At 44.4% G+C, this 25,568-nt stretch overlaps 6 protein-coding genes across 6 annotated transcripts; 1 reads left to right on the top strand and 5 right to left on the bottom strand.

The window, feature by feature from the left end:
- Positions 1 to 8,575: 8,575 nt before the first annotated feature.
- J4E92_008948 (uncharacterized protein) lies at positions 8,576 to 9,185 on the bottom strand (the record flags this gene model as incomplete). The annotated part of the gene is made up of 2 exons (XM_051500297.1): positions 8,576 to 8,990; positions 9,046 to 9,185. The coding sequence occupies 2 exons, from the start codon at positions 9,183 to 9,185 to the stop codon at positions 8,576 to 8,578; spliced, it is 555 nt and encodes a 184-aa protein (XP_051349385.1).
- Positions 9,186 to 11,641: 2,456 nt separating this feature from the next.
- On the bottom strand, positions 11,642 to 12,297 carry J4E92_008947 (uncharacterized protein; the record flags this gene model as incomplete). Its single annotated transcript, XM_051500296.1, has 2 exons — positions 11,642 to 12,167; positions 12,218 to 12,297. The coding sequence occupies 2 exons, from the start codon at positions 12,295 to 12,297 to the stop codon at positions 11,642 to 11,644; spliced, it is 606 nt and encodes a 201-aa protein (XP_051349384.1).
- A 2,691-nt stretch (positions 12,298 to 14,988) lies between these two features.
- On the bottom strand, positions 14,989 to 16,811 carry J4E92_008946 (uncharacterized protein; the record flags this gene model as incomplete). The annotated part of the gene is made up of 2 exons (XM_051500295.1): positions 14,989 to 16,205; positions 16,253 to 16,811. The coding sequence occupies 2 exons, from the start codon at positions 16,809 to 16,811 to the stop codon at positions 14,989 to 14,991; spliced, it is 1,776 nt and encodes a 591-aa protein (XP_051349383.1).
- Positions 16,812 to 17,117: 306 nt separating this feature from the next.
- On the top strand, positions 17,118 to 20,996 carry CFT1 (mRNA cleavage and polyadenylation factor subunit; the record flags this gene model as incomplete). The annotated part of the gene is made up of 5 exons (XM_051500294.1): positions 17,118 to 19,107; positions 19,160 to 19,602; positions 19,653 to 20,735; positions 20,795 to 20,945; positions 20,989 to 20,996. The coding sequence occupies 5 exons, from the start codon at positions 17,118 to 17,120 to the stop codon at positions 20,994 to 20,996; spliced, it is 3,675 nt and encodes a 1,224-aa protein (XP_051349382.1).
- A 1,209-nt stretch (positions 20,997 to 22,205) lies between these two features.
- On the bottom strand, positions 22,206 to 23,544 carry J4E92_008944 (uncharacterized protein; the record flags this gene model as incomplete). Its single annotated transcript, XM_051500293.1, has 2 exons — positions 22,206 to 23,453; positions 23,509 to 23,544. The coding sequence occupies 2 exons, from the start codon at positions 23,542 to 23,544 to the stop codon at positions 22,206 to 22,208; spliced, it is 1,284 nt and encodes a 427-aa protein (XP_051349381.1).
- Positions 23,545 to 24,705: 1,161 nt separating this feature from the next.
- Positions 24,706 to 25,330, bottom strand: J4E92_008943 (uncharacterized protein; the record flags this gene model as incomplete). Its single annotated transcript, XM_051500292.1, has 2 exons — positions 24,706 to 25,210; positions 25,260 to 25,330. The coding sequence occupies 2 exons, from the start codon at positions 25,328 to 25,330 to the stop codon at positions 24,706 to 24,708; spliced, it is 576 nt and encodes a 191-aa protein (XP_051349380.1).
- Between the last annotated feature and the right edge of the window lie 238 nt (positions 25,331 to 25,568).

Below are 25,568 nucleotides of genomic sequence, written 5' to 3'. Positions count from 1 at the left end.
CCTCTTAGTTAGCGTAATAAGCTTAAGAATACTAGTAGCTAAACTACTATTAGGCTTAATAGAAAGTGTAGCGTCTAAATTAAATAAGCTAGTAGATAGATTAGAATTCTTAAGTTAGCCTTAATACTTAGTAATAGTTAACGTAGACACGCTATTACTCTTACTATAAATCTTTAAGCGTAGTAATAATAACTAAATATAAGTAGCGCTAGTAAAAGTAAAAGTAGCTTTAGTATTAGAAGCCTCTTTAGGTAAATTATAGCTAAGATTCTTTAGGCTTAGTTAGAAAGCTAAGTTATAACTAGCGTTAATATTACTTAAATAGTATCTATATTAAGTAGCTAGACTATTACTAGTCTAGGTAAATAAGGCTTTATTACTCTCTTTAGATATAGTAGTTAGCTTCTTACTAGCTTTAAGATAAGTAAGAATACTCTTAGAAGAACTAGTAATTATATTAGAGGTAACTATAGATTTAGTAGCTATAGTAGAGTTAAGACTACGCCTTACTATACTAGTTTCTAAAAGAATATATTAGTAAAGTAACTAGAAGTAAAGAAGTAAGTATCTAAAAGATAGTTAGTAACTTATAGTAAAATAAGTAGACTTAATAATTACTATACTTTAAGTAGTTAGTATATATACCTCTTTTTATTAACTTACTATTAAAATATACTTAGATATACTAACTAAATATCTTTCTATAACTTAATAAAGCGTAGTAACTATAGACTATAATCTTAATAGAAGAGTTTTTAGAGAAGAAGTTAATCTTACTAACTAGCTTAGCTCTAAAGTAGTATAATAAGATAAGAGCTTTAAAATTAGAGTTAAATACTTAGCGCGTAGAATTAGTATCTAGTTAAAAGAACTTAGTAACTATTATCTCTAGATTAGCTATATAAAAGCTACTCTTTATATTAACTTATATATTTAACTAAAAGCTTTTCTAGTTAGTATATAAAATAGAGAGAGTTAGACTAAGTATATAGCTAATGCCTTAAAAGTTATAGAAGATTTCTTAAAGCTTCTTAGTAAAGAAAAGGCTAATAGTAAAGAACTTTTAAGTCTTAACTAATAAGGCTAAAAATATTAAAATAATATTTAGATAGAAGACTCTAGAGAAGAGAAGAGACTTACGCTAGTTAATATACTATTTATAGCTAGAGTTAGAACTATTATACTTATATAGTAGAACTATAATTATACCTTACTTTCTATTCTTAATAGCTTTAGTTAGAAAAAGAATAGAAACGCGTATTAACTTATTCTAGCTCTTCTTCTTCTTAGAAAAATAAGAAGTAAGCTTCTAAAAGAGCTTTATACTTAACTTAGAAGATAAATTAAGCTAAAAAAAGCTAGAAGAGTTAGTGTTATAGATAGAAGAGAGTAGTATAGTAGTATTAAGCGTATTAGTTATAATAGTATTAGCTAGCTTAAGTCTAGCGCTAGTCTTAGTCTTAATTAAAGGCTTAACCTTAGATAAAGTAAGTAAAGTAGTATTAGCTAATAACTACTTAGGCTTATAAGAGAGTTAAAGTAATAGTATAGCACTATTACTAGTATCTATAGCTATAAGCTAAGTAGTAATAAATATAGAACTATTAATAACTTTAGGCTTAGTAGTTACCTAAGTAGTAGGCGTTTACGTAGTAATAGTAAGAGCTTATAAAGTAATAGTAATAGCCTACTTATTAGTAGTAGACTTAATAGTAGGCGTAGTAGCTAATTTACTTTTAAAGCGCGCTAGTAAAGTTATTATAAAGAGTAACTAAAGTAGATAAAGTTAAGTAAAAGTAAAAGAGAAGAAAAGAATAAAGTAGAGAAAGAATAGTAGAAGGTAATAAGTGTAAGAGTAAAGTTAAAGCTAGTAATTATAATATATAAAAAGAAAAGTTATAATATTATTATTTTAATAGCCTAGTTACTAAGCGCTAAAGAGCTCTTAAGTAAAAAAGCAAAGCTACTAGCGTATAGAGTCTAATAGTAGTGTAGTATATATAAATCTCTAAAATATTCTATAAATACTTTAGTAATATAATAGAGATAGAAGACTAGCTATTAAAAAAAGAGTTAATATTATAGAGAGTTAAGAGCTTAATAGGTAGCTACTATAGAAAAGTAAAAGTTAAACTTAAGAAAGATATAAGTTTAAACCTAAGAGATTTTTAGCTACTAATATTAAAAGTAGTTAAGATAAGTAATAAAAAATACTAAAGAAGCTAAAAAATAAGCTATAAAGAGGTAGAAAAGATTAAATTAAATAAAAAGAAGATTAAGAGAAGTATACTAGAGTAAAAAGAGGCTAAAGAAATTTTGTATTTAGATTTCTAAGTAGAAGTTTAGCGTATAGTATATTTAGAGTAAGTAGATAAAACCTAGTAATATAATAGGTAGAAAAAGATATCTAAGAGCTATTCTCTCTCTAAAACTTAAGAAGAAGAGAAGACTTTCTTCTTAAGTATAGAAGAAATATAGTAGTAAAACTAGTAATATAATAAGAGGCTAAATAGCTATTAGACTTAAGAGTTAGTGCACTAGAGAGAAGCTAGATCTAAATAGTGTTTAGATAAGAATAATAACTATATATATACATAATATAATTAATTACATTAAGTACCTATTCTAATAGAGACACTAATAATTACTTTACTATATTTAAAGTCTTACTATTAAAGGCTTATTATTAGTAATATTATAATATAAAATAATACTTATTAAATAAACTATTAAGTAACTTAAAAGATACTTACTATAGACTTTTTATATAAAGATACCTATTATAATTATAATAAAAGTTACTTCTAACTACTTTTACTTTATTACTTAGTATTATATAGTAAGGTAATAAAAAGAAAAAAATATTTAAAAAGTTATCTTTTTTAAAGCTATATATCTAAATAACTAGACTAGCTAGAACTAAGATTTTTAGTATTTTAGAAAGCTAAGAGCCTTTTTTTTAAGTTAGCTTCTTTAGAATCTTACTTAGTAAGCTAAAACTAGCGTAATATTAGTAGTGTTTAAGTATACTAAAAAGCTCTACTCTTTTTAGCCTATATCTTTTTATATATAGTATTAATTTTACTAAAATTTTAATATACTATTATATATACCTAGATCTATTACTTATTTAAATTAGAAGTTATTCTATTTATTTTTATAATAGTTAGATTAAAAAGTTATTTTTTAAGCTTTTTATATTATAAGCTAGCTAGATCTAGTAACTAGTACTTAGTATACTAACCTCTAGCTCTGTTTACTACTTTATAATATCTAAGTAAGCTTTTAATATAGTTATTTATTAACTTTTATAGTATAGCTACCTACTCTTCTAAAATAGTAGTAGAAAATAAATCTACTACTTTCTTACTAGCTTTTACGCCTAAGAAGCTAGTAAGCTTTTTTACTAGCTTATTTTTTAGTAAACTTTAACTATTTTTTATAAAATTTAAATCTAAGCTATAAGTAGAATACTTAAAAAAAAGAATTCTATTTTTTCTAAACTAATTAAAAATAGCTAAAGTTTTATAAATCTTAGCGTTATTTTACTAAAATCTTCTATCTAAATAGAAAAAGATATTAGCTTTCTAAATATAAAAAAATTCTTAAAAAATAATAAGAATTAACTAAGTTATAGTTATTTAAAATTAAAATTAAAAGAATTCTTTCTTACCTCTTTTAAAAAGAAGTTTAACTATAAAAGTTAAAACTTCTTTTATATATTTTATATTTATAAAGCTTCTAAGCTTTTATAAAGTTTTAGTTATATATAACTTAGATCTTCTACTTATCTAGATAGCTCTCTAAATAAAAATAGTAATATTATAGACTATAACTTAGTTAGTAAGCTAGCTAAAAATAATTTAAAAAACTTAAAAAATACTAAATTTTCTAAAAAATAATTTAACTTATTTAGAATTTTTTTAAATATACTAGTATTAGTTATAAAAACTTATTTAGACTTAGTCTTTTAAATTCTTCTCTTTCTAATATATTCTTACTTAGTACTATACTTACGCTATATAAAAAACTTATTTAAAAATATAACTTTATTAAAGTTTATATTTTTAATATTTTTAATAGTTTTTTTAGTATATTTTTTTTTAAATAAAGCCTTTTCTTTATTTAAAAGCTACTTTTTCTTAGTAGTAAAAATAAAGTATTTCTCTACTCTTAATAAATATTATAAAGATTTAGTAAAGAAGTTTAAATTATTTTCTTCTAAAATATATTAATTTATTTTTTTAAAACTATATTCTAGGTCTTTATTAACTACTTTAGTAGCTTTTTTAGAAATTTTTAAAAGCTAGCCTAGTTTAGACTTAAAAAGAGTAGTAAAAGTATTTTTTTTTCTTTTAATATATTATAAAGTATTTATAATAGACTTAGAAGACTTTTATAGTATAGTACTAATAGTACTAGTAGATAGTTATTATAAAAATAGAGTGTAAACTTTTTTTATAAATTTTAAAAGTTTTGCTAATATAAAGAGAATATAGAGAAAAGAAAATTTAAACTTAAAAAGAGAAAAATATATAAAGTAAGACTAAAAGAAGCTTATATAATTTTAGTACTTCTTTTTAGTATACTTTTTTTTCTTTTAATTTTTTAAAATTATTTAGATAAAAAACTATAGTTAAAATTCTACTTATATAAGTATTATATAAGCTAGTATTATATAATTTTTTTTTAGAACTTTTTACACGCTAGTTAAAAAGATATAGCTATATTAAACTAGGCTTTTTTTTTACTCTATATTTAATATTACTTTTTTTCTTATTACTACTTACTAAGTAAAATCTTAGATAAGCTAACTTAAAGAAAAAGTTTTTAGCTTTCTAAAATACTAAAAATTTTAGTTCTAGCTAGTTTAGTTATTTAGATTTATTAGTAAACTAATAATTCTATAGCTTATAAACTAATTCTAAAAAAGTAAAATCTATTACTAGTATACTAAAGAATATATAACTAAAGATTTTAGTACTCTAAAAGTAAATAGGCTAAGACTTAAAGCTTTAGCGCTACTATCTTTAAAGTAGTTAAAGCTTCTAAATTTAGGCTAGCTATAAAGCTATTCTAATACTAAAGTACTTTATAAAAGAATTTTAATTCTAAATACTTTAAAAAAATTATAATATAATTATATACGCTTATTAGCTTATAACTAATAAAGTAATATATTCTAAATATTTATAGTTAAAATATATATACTAAAATCTTAGTAAAAGCGCGCTTTTTCTATTCTTTATACTTTTATAATAATAATATTTAAAATTTTAAAGATTAAAAATGTAAGTAGCTTATATTTAATACTAAATACTATATTACTTTATTAATACGCACTTCTAAATAATTTATAAGTTTTCTAAATAATTATAAGTAGAAAACTAATCTCTTACTAGTTATATTATTTTATAAAAAGCTCTACTAAGTTACTTTATTATTACTATATTAATTACTTTTTATATAACTATATTACTATTACTAACTAAAGTTACTATAGACTACTCTATATTTACTAGAAGAAAAACTATTAAAAAGGCTATTCTTAAAGCTATTCTAGTAGCTATAGAATAAGATACTATTTATATAATAAAGAATATAATCTAAGCTTTCTACTTTAAGTATATATATTTTAGTACTATTAATACTATTAATACTTCTATTATTTTAAAGATATATCTAGCTAAGATAAAACTTTTTTTTATTTATTTACTTATACTTATATTTAAAACACTTACTAAAAAGATATATAAAGTATTCTATAAAAACTATTCTATTACTATAAACTAAGTAGAAGATTACTTAATTAGTAAGCTAACTAGAAAAAAGTTATTAATTACTATTACTATTTATATTTATAACTTTATATATATAGTAAAGCTTAAGATAAAGTCTTTACTATTTTTATACTTAGAGTAGACTATATACTAGTAGTATAAAGCTATTACTAAAATTTTAAGTATAAAAAATAATAAAAAATAAAATACTAGAGATAAAGTATTTATAGTACGTCTTCTCTTACTTAGTACTATTACTTAGATAGACACTATAGTTATATATTATAGTTACCTTAAATAAAACTTATCTTAAAAGTAATAGCTATTATATTAATATTACTAAAAAATAAAGATAAAGTTATAGTTAATAAGAAATAACTATAGTAAGTCTAGTATACCTATTACTATATATTATATTATTTCTAGTTATAGTATAAAGAATATTATATAGGTAAGTATAGAGTTAGTTTATAAAGCCTTTAGCTCTATTATAAAGTAAAAATAATTATATTACTATAGTAATATATACTAAATTAATATTAAAATTATTTTAGTAGTTCTAAGTAGAACTAGCTTAGAGTTTTTTAACACTTTTTAATATTTTTTAATATCTTTTTACTATAAAGATAACTCTAGATTAGACTTAAGAGTACTATAGTTACTTAGATATATAGCTTTAAAAAAAGATAACTTTTTAAATATTTTTTTCTCTCTTTATTACCTTACTATATACTAAGAGTTACTTATATAAATAGTATTAAGAAAAGTAAATATTCTACTTTTTTAGGTATAAACTATTTTATTATATATAGAAGACTTTTATATATTAAAGCTACTATTTATAGCTACTTTTAATATCTTTTATACTTATTATAAATATTTTTAGTAAAAGTAAAAATAGTATTACTACTTTTTCTAGTTAAAATAGAGAGTACTATTTACTTTAATAAGCTTAAAATTTAATATTAATTATACTTCTAATAGCTTTTTATTAGTAATTATACCTTTAATAGCTTTTACTCTTTAAATAAAAAATAAAGACCTATTATATATAAAAGCTATTTTAGAAAATTTAAGTATTCTTATTATATTCTATCTCTAATAGCTTTTCTATAGTGCGCGTAATAGTACTATAATTATACTAAGCAAAACTAGCTTTACTTAACTATTAAACTATAAAATACACTCTTCTAATTAAACTATCTTAAATTAGTACTATTATTAACACAAGAACTTACACTATTACTATTAGAAGAAATTTCTCTAAAGTAAATAGAATGTATATAGTGTAGTATAATTAGATAGTTTACTATCTGTTAAACTACTTTAATTAACCTTATTACTAGCTAGTTATACACAATTTGATCTGAAATAACAATCGCTCTCTAATCCTGGCAAAAGTAGTCCAGGAAAAGATCCGATTCATGACATCCATACGCGGTCAGGTAGCTAGCTTTTGACCGACCACTCATTTCCGATTATGACCCTCTCAATCTCCGTACCCACTCAACCCCGGTATAAGTCTCTATCATCGTCGTGAAGTTCATCCGATGCGTACTAACCTCCATTTTCGCGATTCCATCTATCTGCTGTTGAGATCTAGCTTGTAAAAAGCCTCTAATTACCGCCTCACGCCAATCATCTTCGTCGAGGTAGTCGTAGTCAAATTGAAAGTCGAAAAAGCCGAGCTTGTAGGGATGTAGCGCTGTCTCGGCATGAAGTTGTCGGGAGGTGAATAGTAAAGCAAGATCTTTCCTTAAGAACGATCCCGAGCAAAGTAGCCGTTCTTCATCCGGCCTCATACCGGTGAGAAAGTACTGATCAAACAGATAGTGGTCGCTCTCGAAGACGTAATGGTAGATGATGTTTCGCAGCTCGGCTGGTAGGCAGAGAAGCGGGGAGTTGACGGCATTGAGTTCTGTGCTAAAACGACGTATTAGCTATGAATGTGTGTCGTGGAGCTGGAGACTTGCATGTTTTGGCGAAAACCTTCCTCATGAGACACCCTGGCGACATTGGACTTCTTGCGGAGCGTCTCATCCAGAAGTGTTTGATCGCGAAGAGCTTGGACTTGAAGGGCTTGCTTGCGGTAGGCTTGATTCCGAGCCGCAGATCTCTGGCGCGCCCTGTTTCGCGCAGCTTCTTTGGTGAGGGTGCCTCGGCTGAAGATATTACCGAGCGCTTGCGAGGCGGCATGTTGGCGTGCGCTTGAAACGACGGCGATGTTGGAAATGAGTGGGTGAAGGGAGTGGAGCAGAGTAGGCGCAAGGTGGTGGAGTGTGCGAGAGCTCGCTAAGACGATATGTAAACACCTACGTACCTCGGTTGCTAGGCCACCATACTGAGTAAGAACGCCGGGTCAGAACAAATGTGAACGCGTCATGCCGAAAGCACACCTTCCAACGAGCCTTGTGCTATCTCAAGACTCATTCAGCAGAGATAGAGATATAACACGAGACGTATAGCAGTGCTGCTCACCGCGTCTTACTGCAAGGTGTAGTTACCAACTTCATGATACACATGTGAGATGAGCCGTGCATGTCACAGCTTTCCAGCTTCAACGACCATTCCTACGTAGTTGGCCGGTTACGAACGTTACTGCTCTTACCAGCTTCCAGTGCGGTCCGTGATAGCTCAGAGGTGAAATGCGGTTCATACTGAACAGCGGTATTGATGTACATCAAAATTGATTTGTGAGATGTGACTGCCACAAGGCTCTTCTGCCTGCTCGAACCTTCGCCTATCAAGCCCAGTGTATACTAGCGATTCCTTCGTGCATGGCGCACGATGGATCGCTATTTCTTTATCTTCAGCCTCTTGACCCAGTACAATCCAGTCCCCATCGCAAATGCCTGTTCTTCACAGGCGTAACGGCGTAGCGTCAGACAAGACATAGCTTTGGTCTGTTCTTCGGAACGCTTAGCGAGGAACTTGCTCACATCGGACTTCCATTGACTCTTGCTGGCGTCGTAGACCAGGAAATTAAATGTGCTGAGCTCGTAAGGAAGAGAGGCGGTCTCGGCATGGATTTGACGGGATACCAGAACCAGCCCCATGCCTGCCTCTTGGAATGAGCTTTCGCACAATGGGTAGTCTCCGTACGGCATATACAGGTTGTAGGTAATGTTGTCGAAAACGTGGCCGTATATCATATCGCGGAGCTCCGCTGGAAGACGAAGGAGCGGAGAATTTGCAGCGTTACGCGCGGTACTGCAACACGACGTTAGTGACGTTTCTCGCAACAAGTGCACGGCTGTAGAAATACATGCGGTCGTTAACGTCCGGATCTTGAGGAGATTCCGTTGCACCGGTTTCGAAGGTGCGTTTCTTTTTGTCATCTGGCGCGGCGGTGGAAACCAGCGCGGCGAGCTGTTGAGACTGGGTGGCAACTTCCGAACGCTGCATTGGAATTGATACAGGGTGTGCGAGCGTAGGAGTGTGGAAAGGAAGTGGGCGAGTGTGAGGAAAGTGGGAAAGCGCGGTCGGAGTGAGCGAACTAGGTAGTGTTGGAGAAGCGCGCGAGTGCGAGAAACTTAGCTAAGACGGCGCAAACGCACATTCGCTTTGGCTTTTTCGTGTTCAAGATGCGTGTGAACACCAGGGCAGAGAAGAAATGTTGAGAAAGCGTCATATGCAGATTGCCACCATCATTCCGCGCTCTGATTGGCCCTTTCCGGATCCCTCTATCGCCGCTAGGGAGTGTCTACTTGCGGTTTCAAGATTGAAGAGCTCAAACAATCTGACCACCGTCAGTGTTTATATAGGAGACGAAGTTCTTGCAGTCCCAATATTCAGCCCAGTACAACCCGGTTCCCATCTCAATGTCATCCTTTATCCACGCTTTGAAATACTTGTGATACTCCAATCTACTAAGGGCTCTGATTTGAGCCATTGATCTCAGCTCCAAAAACGTCACGATAGCATCGTCTTTGCTAGATTCAACTATCCATTCATCAACGCCCAAGTCGAAGGTTGCGAGCTTGTACGGAAGCAGTGCCGTTTCTTGATGAAGCTGACGAGAGACTTGAAGTAGGGCTAGATCGTTGCAGCTAGAGGATCTTAGAGTAATCCTTCTCTGATGTACCCAATCCATATTGTTCAGTATGTAAACTTCGTCGCAGAACACGTAGTGGTACACCAGGTTTCTGATCTCGGCAGGAAGACGGAGTAGAGGAGAGCGTACGGCGTTGGATTGGGTGCTGAAGTCCCGATATTAGCTACGTAAAATTTCGGCAACTTCAACAAGGGGAGGCTTACATTTCTTCCAGCCGAGCACGTTGACGTTCCTGGAGAAGCCGCTTGCGAGCCGCGGCCTTGAGACGACGAGCCCTACGACGAGTCCGGTGAAGCATCTGTAGCCCGAAAGAGGTCTGAAACATTGCCGACGAGATGGTTGTGTGTGAGCGCGGTAGGTGAGACTGTGGGATGTGGAGTAGATGTAAGATGAGAGCGTGAGGAGAGTGCGGGAGTGTAGTAAAATACGCCAAGGCTACAATGAGGAAGTCGCGTTGTCGTGGCGCTGGGTAGCCGTGCGTCATGGGGAACGAACATCTTCACTAGCCCAGGCGCGGCTTAAACCGCTCCGGCAAGACACGTATAGCGAGGGGAACTTCTGCATCGAATGGAAAGCTGACTTTCATAGTCGACGTGTTTCTTGCGTTCACCTGTGAGTCGCACCAAGAAGAAGTCACTCAATTTATAGTAGAAGTATGAGGATCTTCTTCTATAACAAACACTGAAGGTTTAGTCTACAATACAGAACTCTTGAAAGGTAGTGAACCATTTCGGTTTGGATGGCATTCACCAACACGAGTTCCCCTGCCAATACATACACAAGGATGTTATCTAGAGAACCAAGCGTCGGGCCATTCATCCAGGAAATTTCCGGAGAGGATAGAATCAACTTCATTCAAGAAGTCGGCTCCAGTTCCATTCCATCTCTTCTTGCAACATATGACCTCCATTCGACTGAGTGCCGTAAGTTGGGCTTCGGATCTCCTTTCCAAGAATATTTGTGCATATCCAGGAAACCATGGTTTCCTCCCATCGAAGACGAAGGTGGCGAGCGTGTAGGGAAGCAAGGCGGCTTCGTGGTAGACTTGACGAGAAGCTAGAAGCAGCCCCAGACACGAATGTTCAGCGCGACAAATAACCGAGGGGTAGTCATCCCATTGTGCTCCATGTTTGTAGATCTGATCACTGAACACGAAGGTGTAGATCGCGTTCCGGATTTCAGCGGGAAGGCGAAGAAGCGGCGACTGGGTGGCGTTGAGCTTTGTTCTAGTGTATATGGTGAGTTGAAGAGCCGCTGGGCAGAAGCAAGGGAAGTCTTACATTGAGTCGCGGCGAGCAGCATCTTGTGGTAGGTGCATGTCCGCTGCGGCTTTCTGAAGACTTGCGTCTGCCATCTCGTTGCCTAAGAGGACTGAACACGCTGGTGGCGGGATGGCGCTGTGAGCAAAGAGAAGACGAGACTAAGAGTCGTGGCAGTGGCAGTGCGTGTGGGAGGTGTGCGGGGGTGTGAAGAGGGGGTCGCGTTGTTGTTGTGGTTACTGGGTGACCAAAGGTCAGTGCGAAACTCATAGTAGTTGCTAGTTTGAAAATACGTCATTGCAAACGACTGTCCTAACGCCCGAAAGCCTTATTGCCGCAGGGCTCACGGACATCACCAGCAGTGTGTTGTCGCACATCGGCTGCGGCAATGTGCACAGAGAGCAAGGAGATTATGTAGACTGTATTGCTGAAACCTCGCTCAGTGCATGCCGTTCTTTTAAGAGACAGTACAAGAGCTAACAAAAGCTCCGTCGTCGGCGTCGTCCTGAAAACCGATCTCGAAGCCCCGGCAGATGGCTTCCGAACGGCTAAGAGAAGTACTCCTGGCAGCCCAACTCTGCAGCCCAGTACGCCGCATCTCCTGTCCACATGCCTTCCATCTTCTCGTCCCCTAGTGCTCTCTGGAACTGGATAGACCATGGTCCTCCACTCACACAGACGTCGACCTGCATCCTGCCAAGAATCTCAGCCTGCGCCATCGTTCTATTCTTCAGAAAGGACTTCATTACCATCTGCGTGGGACCGACTTTACGATAGGCGGAGGTCATAGAGACACCAAAATCGAATATTGCGAGCTTGTAAGGATGTAGGGCTGCTTCGTGGTGGGTTTGACGAGAAGCTAGCAGCAGTGCCATTCCGGGGTACTTTTGGGTATGCAGATCGGTAGCATTGGGTGCAGGTCTGACACCTCCGCTGAGTAGCCACTCTTCAATGTCTAGCTTGGACTTCCTCTCAAGCCTGAAAATCTCATCACGGAAGACATAGACATAGATCATGTCTCTGATCTCGGCGGGTAGACGAAAGAGGGGAGACTGGATAGCGTTGAGCTCGGTGCTAATTCATTGTCAGTAATTGCACTGGCACTGAACAATGGAGAGACTCACAGCTTGTCGATCCGCGCGCGCTTGCGTCTCTCTAACTCTTGAGCGAAAACCACTTCCTTCCCCATGGACGCTGAAGACATTGGTGGCGACCTTGGGCGGTAGCGTCGAGGCGGTGTAGTCGAAGGAAACGGGGAGTGTGGTGGGCGAAGGAAAGCGCGAATGTAGCGTAGAAGTGAAAGAGTGAGTGACGTCGCCAAGACTCGAAAGAGGCAGGCGCGTTGTTGTCGTTGCTGGGTGACCATGTGAGGTGGGTGCGAACTTTAAAGTGGAACACGATAGCTGATTATGAACAGGTGACGTGCACTTATCGCTTATTAAATACATTGACTGTATTGGAGTCATTGCAGCAACCGAGAGAGTATAGCCGTCTTGACGAGGAAAACGGGAACATTCTTGTGAAGAGAGGAACTACCAAGTCCACGAATGCCTGGCCTTTCTAGTCAGATGGCCCAAGCGAGGAGACATCAAACAGCATGCGATCATATGAACCCATCTTGGCAACAGAAACAGCAAGATCCTTCAACTTGGCCTCCCAGTGTGCACCCGTCCTTGTCTGATGCCAATGGTCATTCATCGAGACCGACCATTGGGTGAACTTCAAAACAGCCATCGCGTCGATTTGCCCAGGCACCGCTGACCGTTTTCCAAGGAACTTCTTCAACGTGCAGAGCTCTTCGAGTCCACATGCCAGATGGGCCCAAAAGTCGAACATACCAAGCTCATAGGGTAGGAGAGACGCTTCAGCCTCCGTCTGGCGGCAGACGAAAGATAGACTGACTAGCCCTTCATTGTATCCTTTGTATCTTGGGAGTGTCAGATGCCCTCTTTTGTGCAAGAAAAGCCATTTGTCAGTATAGACGTGGGCGAAGACTATGTTCCTGATTTCCGTTGGGAGGCGCAGAAGGGGTGAGTTGACAGCATTGAGCGTAGTACTAGCCATTGTCAGTCGCACCCTGTGACAAGAAGCGCGGAATCTTACATCTGATCCCGACGAGCTTGGTCGCGAATATCTTGAGCAGCTGCGCGACGCGATGCCCTGTCCTCCCGTGCTTCCTTCGCAGACGACGTGGTAGCGGGAGGGGTCGATGGGCGCTTGCGCTTGGCCATGTCGAGTTGCGATTGGTGTTTCGATGGAAATGGGGTAAGGGTGAGGAGTAAGATAGAAGCAAGGGTCGAGAAGACTACCCAACCTGGGCTGACCAATCAAAGTGAGGGTGACTTCTAATCAGAGCCGGCCATGATAAGAGCCGCAGCTTCCACATCAGACAGCCACCAGTAAACAGGTGACGTCACTAACCACAAACACATCACTGCTCCAGAGGTTGATTAGCGCAATACTTCAGGAACAGTACCGACTTACCTGAAATGCGAAAGCAGTACCGCGCTGACAGCTGCAGTCAAGGCAAGACTATGCGCTCATACTGAGTAGAAAGATGAAGAAGCCGTACTGTAATGCCGTCACCTCAGCTTCCGATGTTCATGCAGATATAACGAGGAGCAAGGAGATGGATAGTATTCAGGTTATCGCAGCAAGCGAAAATGTGGAGCTATCAATCTTGCTAGGTACAAGAACACTCCCATGAAGAAGACGACTGCCCAGTCCCCATCACGTCGGCTCGGGATCAGTTGGACCGAAATTGGCAATGTCGAAGTGCTTGGGCACTCCAAAGTACATCCCAGCGCCAGAGAAGAAGGCCATCTCGTCGAGCTTCGCGAGCCAGTATGCGGCAGTTCTAGTTTGTATCCAGAAACGATGATGATCCCATGAAGTTCGCCAGAGCGTCACTTTACCAGTCGCACGAAGCTGCCTAGGCGAAAGCCGTTCTAGAAAGCTTCCCATCCCCACTACCGCCAGGTGAGGATCCCACTCCTGTGCCATGAAATTGAAGGAACCAAGCTCATAAGGCAACATTGCTGTTTCGGCATGAACCTGGCGGCAGACAAGAAACAGGCGGACTTCGCATCTCCTCGAGTATGTCACCGTATTGATCAGAACGGTACGGAATTCACCATCATATCCTCCAAGCTCGAGGTGATAGGCTGCGTCAGTATAGACATAGGCGAAGATCTCGTTCCTCAACTCGGCGGGAAGACGAAGCAAAGGCGAATTTGCGGCGTTCGACTTGCTGCTACAACACATCATTAGTTACGTATGCAGATACCAGAATTAGAAACTTACACTCGGTCGCGAAGGCGTGGGCTGCGAGGAGCTTTCTCAACAGGATCCTGAACTGAATATAGTGGCGTGATTTGGGCTTCAAGGGTTTCAAGGGATGAATTTGAGCTCGAAACGGAGCCGGACCTCTGAGCTCTGTTGGCACGCAGTTTCTTGCTGGGAGAAGACTTGGGGGGAGGCTTGCGTGCGCGCTTGCGTTTAGCCATCGTGATTTGAGCTTGGTGGTTTGGATAGAAGACAAAGTGTGTGGACAAGAGGTAGGGGAGTGGCAGGAGAGAAGAAGAAAGATGGAGGAGACCGTCGGGCTGGTTGTATGAAGAGGCGTCTTGAGCGCCAAGCGATGAAAATGAACGGTGAATGGTGAGTTCCAGTTTGGGCTGAAGGTTCATCGTGCATTTGGAAACTCGTTGAACGCCAGAATGAGGTATCGTATAAACTAAAGAGACAAAACAGATAAGTAAATGCAGACAACTTGAACCGAGACAAGAAAGACTAAAAGACAAAAATACCATCCCACGCATGTCCATATCAAATTACCATCCATTCCCCACAAAACAATTTACACCCACTTTTAAGACATGGTCATACCCACCACTTACTGAATCCTCTCATCTCGATCAGTCGCACCATAGCCGGCAGGCTTCCTAGCCCTTCCAGTAACATCACTCCACGCAGCACCAAACCTACGTCCAGTGCTAGCAAGCAGACCCTCCTCCTCTTCCTCCTCAAGATCGCGATCAATCTGTTCCTGATCCAGACTAGGCGCCTTGAACAGCGTAGTCAAGAAAACAATGAGATACACACCCAAGAAGGCGAACTGAGCCCAGAAGAGGACGACGCCGAAGAAGGGGAAGTTGATGGTGACGCGGTTGATGAAGGTGCTGAGGACGGAGGGCGTGCAGACCTGCTGAGCAGCGGGGTTGGTGGCGAGTTCGCTGCAAGCCTTAATAAGGTCTTTGTGCTCGGTGCAATCAGGCTGTTCGTCTATGCTGTTGGTCTTCATGTCGCAGTAGGTTTGCGGGCCCCAGGTCGCGTATTGGGGCGCGACGACCATGGCGACGGAGTAGTTGATTGCGAGGGTGATGAGCGTGAGCAGCACTGTCGCCATGAGGAGTGCCTGGGGCGAAGTATGTCCCTTGCGAATCTTGAAGATGGTGATCCAGAGGAAGCGGATACCAGCGGTTGCGATACCGACAACAGAAGCAGAGAAGAAGAAGAGTACGAGGAGAAGGAACATAACATAGTCGATGGGGAACACCTTGGCGGACTTGACGAGGATGTAGTTCAGCGGCTGGAAGATGTTGATGTGGCCGAGGATGTAGCCGCAGTGGGCGCCGCAGATGGAGTTCTTGGCCTTGTCGATGCCGGTGATGAGCATGCTGGCGAAGATGACGAGGGCGAAGACCATGAGGATGAGGCCGCCGATGAGCTTCAGCGGGCGGAAGAAGGCTTCGGTCTTGATCCAGGCCTTGACGATCCAATGGCGGTCCTCGCCGCTTGACTCGGCAGCGAGACGCTCGCGACGGATGAGGGTGCGCTCTTCGCGGACAAGGGCTTCCAATTCGCGTCTATCCCTGCTGTCCAGTCCGCCCTCGCTGCCTTCGTTGCGGCCTTCAAGCTGTCTCTGGCGCTCGCGGTTGTTCTCCAGCTGGGATGCGGTGTTTGCGGCGAGGGTGGGTGCTGAGACGGATGGCGCGGACTTGATCATGGCGACGGGGAGGAGAGCCATACCGGCACCGGTGTAGAGCACGAAGAGGACCGTTCCGACGGTGATGAGGAAGCCGAGGCCGAAGGATAGAGCGCGTTCGCCATCTAATGGAGTTAGCCAATGTCGTCAAACAATGGAAGTCGCTGCTTACGGTTCTCTGATAGAAGATGCTTGAAGTAGTCGAGGTCCAGACGCTTGTCATCCTTGGCCTGCTTCGCAAAGGGCACGAAGAAGCCGACGAGGAAGATTGCGACTACAAAGATGAGGAAGCCGAGAGTCCACTTGAGAGCACCTGCAATGCGCTGGCCAGCGGTCTGCTCGCCGTGCTCAGCCGCGTCCTCATCGTATTCCTCGTACCAGAAGTAGGTAAAGGGAATGACGAGCAGGCAGAGAAGCGCATCGAGCGAGTAGAGCGTGTAGTAGACGATGCGCAGAGTGTAGACAATGCTATCGACCTTCTCCGGTGTCGCCCAATCCTTCTTGCGGCCTAGACTGGATCGCGAGGTAGACGAGACGAGAGCGACGTCGACGGGAATGAGGAGGACGGTTGCGAGCAGGGCGAGAGTGGTGAAGATGCAGACAATGGTAACGGCAGCGGCGCGATCGCGCGGCTTCTGATAGACATAGACGAATGTGGACGCGATGAGGAAGAGGATTCCCACGGCGACGGCGTAGGCGACCCAGATGAGAGAGGTCTGTATCAGCGCCATGTTGATACCCGTGGACAGCAGTTGCTATCGCTGGAGGAGAGAAGAGGGGATTCCAGGTAGAAGCCGCCGATGTTTGGAATGACGTCTAGCGGCCAGAACCCTGCTTCGATCCTGCCCAGAACAGCTAGCATGGGTCGCACCTTCCCGGGCTGGAGCTCCAACACAACACGCTAGACAGAATCGCGCATGAGCTCTTTCGACGCGACCTCGGTCAACACCACGAATTCGCGCTGAGCTATACCGCCCCACCCAGCACGACGACCACGACTGCCATGCGAAGTGTTGCAGCGACCTCTCACCACCACCATGCAGTGCTACACTGAGATAGCCCCGCCCACCGCCGTCAGCCATGCCATCAGCCTGCCCTTCGTGCACTCTAGGTCAAACAACCTAGTCGTCGCAAAGAACTCGCTGCTCCAGATCTTCGAGCTCAAGGCGACCACGACCGAAGTCACCCCGGGCGGAGGAAACGAGTCGGAGAATGCCGCGGCCAACCTCGACACAGAGGCGGCCGACGTGCCGTTGCAGCGCACCGAGAGCACGGCCAAGCTGGTGCTGGTGGGCGAGTTCCCCCTCGCCGGCACCGTCATATCGCTGGCGCGCGTGAAAGCGCTCAACACAAAGTCAAAGGGCGAGGCGCTGCTGGTGGCGTTTCGGGATGCAAAGCTCAGTTTGGTGGAGTGGGACCCGGAGACGTACAACCTCCATACAATATCAATACACTACTATGAGAACCCAGACTTGCCCGGCATTGCCCCTTGGTCCGCTGATCTCAAAGACACGTACAACTTCTTGACGGCAGACCCCAGCAGCAGATGCGCCGCCCTCAAGTTCGGCACCCACAACCTCGCCATTCTGCCCTTTCGCCAGCGTGATCTCGTCGAAGATGACTATGATTCCGATGCTGAGGCTCCCAAGGAGACCAAGGCTGAGCAGGCGGATGGCGAGAAGAAGACCCCGTATTCTTCCTCCTTCGTCCTCCCACTCACCAACCTCGACCCTACCCTTACCCACCCCGTCCACCTCGCCTTTCTGCACGAGTACCGCGAACCCACCTTTGGCATAGTCGCTGCCTCGCGAGCCACCGCCCCGTCATTACTCGCCCACCGAAAAGACATCCTCACCTACTCTGTCTTCACCCTCGATCTCGAACAAAAGGCTTCCACTACGCTCCTCTCAGTCACCGGACTGCCTTACGACATCACGAGAGTAGTACCGCTGCCGTCTCCCATTGGCGGTGCTCTGTTGGTAGGAGGAAACGAGATCATACACGTCGACCAGGGAGGAAAGACGAATGGCGTGGCTGTCAACGAGTTTGCCAAGGCTTGTACATCGTTCCCGCTCAGCGACCAGTCAGATCTGGCCCTCCAATTGGAAGGATGCCAAGTCGAGCTGTTATCGCAGGACACGGGTGATGTGATGATCGTGCTCAACAGCGGACGCATCCTCATCCTTACCTTCACGCTCGACGGCCGTACTGTATCCGGAATGACTATACAGACTGTCTCGGAAGACCATGGCGGTCAAACCCTCAAAGCTGCCGCTTCATGTACGAGTAATCTCGGCAGAGGGCGGCTGTTCGTTGGAAGCGAAGACGGCGAGTCAGTAATGCTAGGCTGGACTGGCTCATCCACTCAACTGCGACGCAAGCAAACGAATGCTGATTCCGACGGCGACGAGGACATGTCCGACGAGGAGGATATGGATGATATGGAGGACGATCTCTACAACGATACGGCACCGGCGGTTCAAAAGATTACGGCAGCTGTATCTGAGCCCACGGCGCCAGGAACGTACACATTCAGGATTCACGACGTCTTGCCAAGTATAGCACCGATAAAGACCGCCGTCCTCCATCCTGGCAAGGTTACCGATTCTCTGAACAAGGGTGAGATCATGCTGTCTACGGGTAGAGGGTCGGCTGGAGCCATCACTGCCCTTGACCGCGAACTCCACCCTGTCAGTATCGCGACCAAAGAGCTTCCTTCAGCGCATGGCGTCTGGGCTGTACATGCTCGAAAGCAAGCCCCGGGAGATGTCACTGCAGCGTTTGGCGAAGACACTGAAGCCAACATGGCTACTGATGTTGACTATGACCAGTACCTGGTTGTCTCCAAAACCATTGACGACGGCACTGAAACTACTGTGGTATACGAAGTCAACGGCAACGAGCTGACTGAAACCGACAAGGGCGATTTTGAGCGTGAAGAAGGCTCTACTCTCTTCGTGGGTGTGTTGGCCGCCGGCACAAAGGTTGTGCAGGTCATGCGGACAGAGGTCAGGACGTGCGATTCGGGTAAGCCAGATCATCTACGTTATCCGCCTTTCAGACTAACATGGTTGACTAGAACTTAATATGGACCAAATCCTACCCATGGAAGACGAAGACAACGGAAACGAGATCAACGTCATCAACGCCAGTTTCGCAGACCCATACCTACTCATCTTGCGCGAGGACTCCAGTGTCAAGATCTTTAAGGCTACCGGTGACGGCGAGCTTGAAGACGTTGAAGCGACTGGGCTGACGGGAACAACATGGCTTTCGGCCAGTCTGTTCAAGTCATCTAGCTTCACGGAAGTGTTTGCCTTTCTCCTGACACCAGAAGGTGGCCTTCGCGTCTTCGCCATGTCTGACATGGAGAAGCCGTGTTACGTTGCTGAGGCGTTGAGCTTCTTACCGCCGGTACTAGCGATGGATTATGTTCCTAAGCGGAGCGCGATCAAAGCGACCATCACCGAGATTCTAGCAGCGGACTTGGGGGATGCCACTACAAAGTCTCCACATCTGATCGTAAGATACTATATCAGACTCACATTACTCCAGCGACTAACCACATCCAGATCCGCACTTCCAGCGATAACCTCGTCATCTACAAAGCTTTCCATTCTCCATCACGATCTGCTTCCGAACTTTGGACTCAAAACCTGCGATGGGTCAAGCTGTCGCAACAGCACATACCAAGATATATCGAAGATGCAGGTTCCGAAGACCAACGGTTCGAAAGTACCCTGTTAGCGGTGAGCGACATTTGCGGCTACAGTACCATCTTCCAGCGAGGCACAACCCCGGTTTTCATCTTCAAAGAGTCATCAAGCGCACCACGCGTGATTGGCCTTAGTGGTAAGCCTGTTAAGGGTCTTACATCGTTCCACACATCGAACTGCCAGCGCGGATTTGCCTACCTTGACTCTACAGACACACTGCGCATCTCTCAACTTCCGCCTCAAACACACTATGGCCACCTCGGATGGGCAACACGACGCATGCCAATGGATGCAGAAGTGCACGCCCTTGCCTACCACCCGGCAGGGTTATACGTTGTTGGAACAGGCCAGTTCGAAGAATATCAACTGGATCCCAGTGAGACCTACCACTACGAACTGCCCAAGGAAGACATGAGCTTCAAGCCCAAAATTGAGCGTGGCGTTCTGAAACTACTAGACGAGAAGTCCTGGACGATTATCGACACACATGTTCTGGATCCACAGGAAGTCATTCTTTGCATCGAAACGCTCAACCTCGAAGTCAGCGAAGTGACACACCAGCGCAAAGACCTCATCGCAGTCGGCACCTCGATCGTCCACGGCGAAGATCTTGCAACTAAGGGTTGCATCCGTATCTTCGAAGTCATCACCGTAGTGCCCGAACCCGATCGTCCGGAGACCAACAAGCGCCTCAAGCTCATCGTCAAGGATGAAGTCAAAGGCGCGGTGTCCGCTATCTCTGGACTGGGCACCCAAGGCTTCATGATCATGGCCCAGGGACAGAAGTGCATGGTCCGAGGTTTGAAGGAAGACGGCACCTTGCTTCCAGTCGCGTTTATGGACATGCAATGCTACGTCAGCGACCTGAAGAACTTGCCTGGAACGGGTATGCTGGCTATGGCTGATGCATACCGGGGTGTCTGGTTCACGGGGTACACAGTAAGTTCTCCTGCGATTACTGAAACTCGGCCGTATGAGATATGATACTAACACCACAGCAGGAAGAGCCCTACAAGATGTCTCTCTTCTCCCGCTCAAAGCATAATCTAGAAACCATCGCGGTCGATTTCCTGCCCTTTGACCAACAACTCCACCTCATCGTCGCAGACGCAGACATGAACCTGCAAGTCCTGCAATTCGATCCAGATAGTACGTCTCCCTTCCTCACCTCTAGACCTACACACCCAAACAGTCAACTAACACATCCATCTCACAGACCCCAAATCCGAAGCGGGCTCCCGCCTCCTCCACAAATCCACCTTCCACACCGGCCACTTCCCCACCTCCCTCCACCTCGTCCAATCCCACCTATCCCTCCCTTCCACAACCGATGCCTTCGCATCTAACGCCAACCCCGCCACCGACGAAGACGACATGGACACCACAACCCCCTCCCCATCATCCCCACCCCAACCTCTCCACCAAATCCTCCACACAACACAATCCGGCACCCTCGCTCTGCTCACCCCTCTAACAGAGGATTCCTATCGTCGTTTATCCAATCTCACTGCGTACCTCGCCAACACGCTCGACTCGCCGTGCAGTTTGAACCCGAGAGCGTTTCGAATGGGCAGCGAGGCGACGGGTGATGGCGGGTGGGATGCGGGGACTGGGGCGAGGGGTGTGCTTGATGGCAATCTTTTGATGAGGTGGGGTGAACTTGGGGAGAGGGGGAGGAGAGAAGGACTGGGTAAGTATGGCGAGGGTGAGGAGGGGAGTTGGTTGTTTTGGGGGGAGAGAGAGGTTCTGGGGGGGTGGGGGGTTTTTGGGGGACGGGGACGGTAGTGGTGTTAGAACGACAGGCAGATGGGTGAGCTGAGTAGCGGACGAAGGGCTAGTAAGACAGTATAGACTAGGCAAGAATGTGAGAAGAGACGTTGGAAAAAGAAGCGTCTCTATCAGCAACATATCACTAATCCAATGCCATCGTGCCATCGCCAAGGCGTTGGGGTACAGGGATGGCAAACCTTACTTCATCGCTACATGTCATAATGAGCGATGCAAGATTACAAAACATCAATCATATAGTTGCAAACCCCTCTTGGATAGTTATCACAGAACCATCGCATTATCATCTCACCACTAAACCCACAGTTTACCAAGAAATGCCATTGTCGGGGCAGCTCGCCTGTCTAAGAGAACGCCGGCAACAAGCAACAAAGCTATAATGATGCCTTTGCTTACAGAAAGTAAAAGAAGGAAAATAAACTCTCTTTGGTATCGCAGAAGCCTCATCTCTCAAAGGCTAGCAGTTGTCGAAAACCTCCAATGCAGAAAGAAACTCCTCTCACGCCCCCATCTCCTTCCTTCTACAGCTTCATACTTCGTTCCTTTGCATTCATGCATCGTAAAATCATGCTAACTCCATCATCTACTCCAGCACAGAAACGATGGTACCGCACACACCTCTTACTGAGACGCACACTGCACGCGCTCAGCCCCGGGATGCATATCATCATCCTCATCCTCCATACCGCCCATACCCCTCGCGCGCTGGCCCTCACCACCAGCATCAACATCCTCGAGCGTAAAGTCCTCCGTCATGGCATCAGCCGGCGGCATAGACTCCGGTACCTTGCGGGGCGGCAGCACAGACTCCAGGGCGCGAATCTGTTCGGGGGACATGGGCCCGCCGTCCTCGTTGTTACCGAGGCGCTCCGGGAACTTGACGTCGAACTGGATGTACAAGTTGCCAAAGTCGTGGTGGCGGTACGACGGCATGCCCTGACCGCGGATGACCTTGACTTCGCCGGGGGAGATGCACTCGCCGGGGATGATGTCGACAGTTAGCCAGCGCTCGTCGAGGTGCTCGATGTGGATCTGGCCGCCGGCCAGCGCGGTCAGGAGATCGATTTCGGCGTGGTAGAAGAGGTCGTCGTCTTTGCGTTGGAAGCGCGCGTGTGGTTTCTGCTCGATTTCGAAGACTACGTCGCCGGGTTCTACGCCGGGGAGCTGGTCGCCTTCGCCGCGGAACTCGATCTTGTGGCCCGACTTGACGCCGCGGTCGACGTGGACGTGCAGGACCTTGCGCTCGATTATCGTCTTCTTGCCGTTGCACTGCTTGCAGCGGTCCTTGTCGCGGATGATTTCGCCTTCGCCCTGGCAGTCTGGGCAGACAGTTTGGAAGCGCTGGATCATGGGGCCCATCTGGCGCATCATGTGCTTCATACCGCGGCCGTCGCAGCCAGCGCACTTCTTGACGGCGCCGTCCTTGCCGCCCGCGCCGTGGCACTTGGGGCAGATGACGGATTTCTGGAGAGCGAGCTTCGAGACCTTGCCGCGGTAGACATCTTCGAGCGAGACCTTGTGGACGTGCGAGATTGTGCGCGCCTTCTTGGGTCCTTGTTCGCGTCCGCCGCCCATGCCGCCGCCAAACATGCCGCCGAAGGGACCGCCGCCGCCGCCGAAGAACTGCGCAAATAGGTCCTCGGCTGCCATGCCGCCACCGCCGCCCATGCCGCCTTGCTCGAGTCCTTCCTCGCCATATTGGTCGTATATTTGGCGCTTCTGGGGGTCTGAGAGAACTTCGTATGCGTGGGAGAGGTCCTTGAACTTGTCGGCGGCCTCGGGGTTGTGGGCGTTCTTATCGGGATGCCACTTGAGCGCTCCCTTCTTGTACGCCGTCTTTAGTTGTGACTCGGCGCAGTCTGGCGCTACCTGTGGGTTGTTAGTCTTCTCGCCTTGAGCTGTTTGTGGAGATGGGTGTGCTTACCCCCAGGATATCGTAGAACTTTGTGTCTTTGACCATGGTCGCGGTTCGTGGTTGTGTGATAGAAACGTAGACGAGGGGCTAGCGGGGTCGTAAAAGTCGGGTTGAGGGGCAATAGAGAAAGGTCTCTGTGTGGTCTGTGGAAAGCGCGAGTCGCGGTGTCGGGAAGATCTTAAATCAAGTCAGCGTCAAGTCCTGGGGGGCCAAAAGTCGCAGCAGTCGCCCGGTTGCAGCTCAGCCTTGCAGGTGAAAGAAGGCGCGGGTAACTGGTCGAAGTGCTGACACAATGAGCAAAAAGGCGCTTACCTAAAGTCGCCGCGGGGAGTCTTCGCGGTTCGAGAAGAGAAGAAAACGGGTATCTGACTCGGAGGCAAGGTGCGTGTTCACAGTGTATATTGGGGTGCGTGGGAGGGCGAACGCTTGTCGACTTAAAAGTAGTAACCGGGATGTTGCAAATGCACCGGCTGCGCCGAGCGAGAGAAGATTCCAAACAATTCCATGCCCTTCCACGCTGCCTCGCCAGCCCAAGATTGCCTGAATCCGCTCGTCTGCCTGCCCAAACTACGCAGCAGGCTCCACTCTATAGAATGTCACTACAAACTCCGATATTCACTACCTCAATGTCTGCATATGGCACGAGAACATGCGTTTGCCATTGCGCATTGCTTGGGAAGCTTCGATGAAGGTACGCTATGACCGCTTTTGGCCGAGCCAATCAGCGCGGGGGCGATCAGGCAGGGCTCTTATCGCCGAAGATTGGCGAAGTTCCGGGCGCCGGAAGGGGACCCTTCTTTTGCCTTGCGCCATCGCGCAGCTTCGCCGCCTCAGCCACATGGAGAATTTGAGCAATGGTAGGGCCGATATGGTGCCTCAGGCTCAACGTCAAGGCAACAGGCGGGCATAATCGTCTCTTCGCAGCAACAACAGGTATTGGGGACGTTGTTCAGGCTGGTGAGGGCGATGCATTGTTGTCTTGGCTTGATCAAGGAAGTGTAAGTAATGCACAGCGTAGATGCTTGGGACATTTGGAGGTCACGATGAACAACTCCAATTGTATCGGAGATCTCTAACCTTGCTACATAACGGTATCGAAAGAGACGACTCATGGGGCAGGCGATCCCCGTCATCAGGATAGATTGAGGAAGCCACGGCCGGCCATCGCAGAGGCGACGACGGACCTACACCCTACTTCTCATCGTATTAATCGTCATCCTCATCCTCGCTCTCATCCTCACTCTCATCCTCACTCTCACCATCACCCATACGCATACGAATCTCCTCATCGTAGTCATCATACTTGCAAAGAAACCTCAGCCATTCCAGTCCTGAACGGCACCACTCGCCGTCCTGCTCATCAGCGTACATCCACCACACCTCCTTCATCAGCGCAATCTGCTTTGATGTCCGCCGATCAAGCATGAAGTAAAGATCGTAACAGAGATTGACGCTGACCTTGAACCTGTTGAGCTTGTAAGGTAGCAAGGCGACTTCCGCGTAAATCTGGCGGCAGACGAAGAGCAGAGGTTCCGCTTGAGGTTCCGCTTGGTGGTCGGGCCACCGGTTCCGGTCTGCTGCCTTGGTTCCATACACGGCGTCGTTGAAGTCCATTATGATGTCTCCATGGCTCATAGCGAGGACGTAGATTATGTTTCGGAGTTCTGCAGGTAGGAGGAGGAGGGGTGAGGTCGTCGCGTTGCGCTCGAATCTATGACAGTCAGTCGTGGAGGCTTTACCTGAGGTAGACACTGACTTACATTCTATTTGAGAGTTGGGTCTGCTGCGCGATCCTGGTATCGGTTTCTGGCTGCATTGCGAAGACAGACATGCTGGAGCTGTTGTTTGTGTGTGGCTAATTAGTTGGGTAAGTAGCTTGCTTGAAGGTGCGTGTAGAAGGGAAGGAGCGCTGGAACAAGAAGTGAGATGTATCGACTAGTCAGTGCGCTAGTCGCAAAGGGTAGGTGAGGTGACGCAGTAGTTTTCTGAATCTTTACTGCACTACTTGGCTGCTCCAAAGGACTTAGAACTCGCCATTGGTGAGAGGAGCACACTGTGTATTGATACCC

This window comes from Alternaria infectoria, assembly GCF_024043175.1.
Source record: "Alternaria infectoria strain BMP 0036 chromosome Unknown scaffold_20, whole genome shotgun sequence".
NCBI classification, from domain to species: Eukaryota; Fungi; Ascomycota; class Dothideomycetes; order Pleosporales; family Pleosporaceae; genus Alternaria; species Alternaria infectoria.
This window is presented reverse-complemented; position numbering and strand designations above follow the sequence as displayed.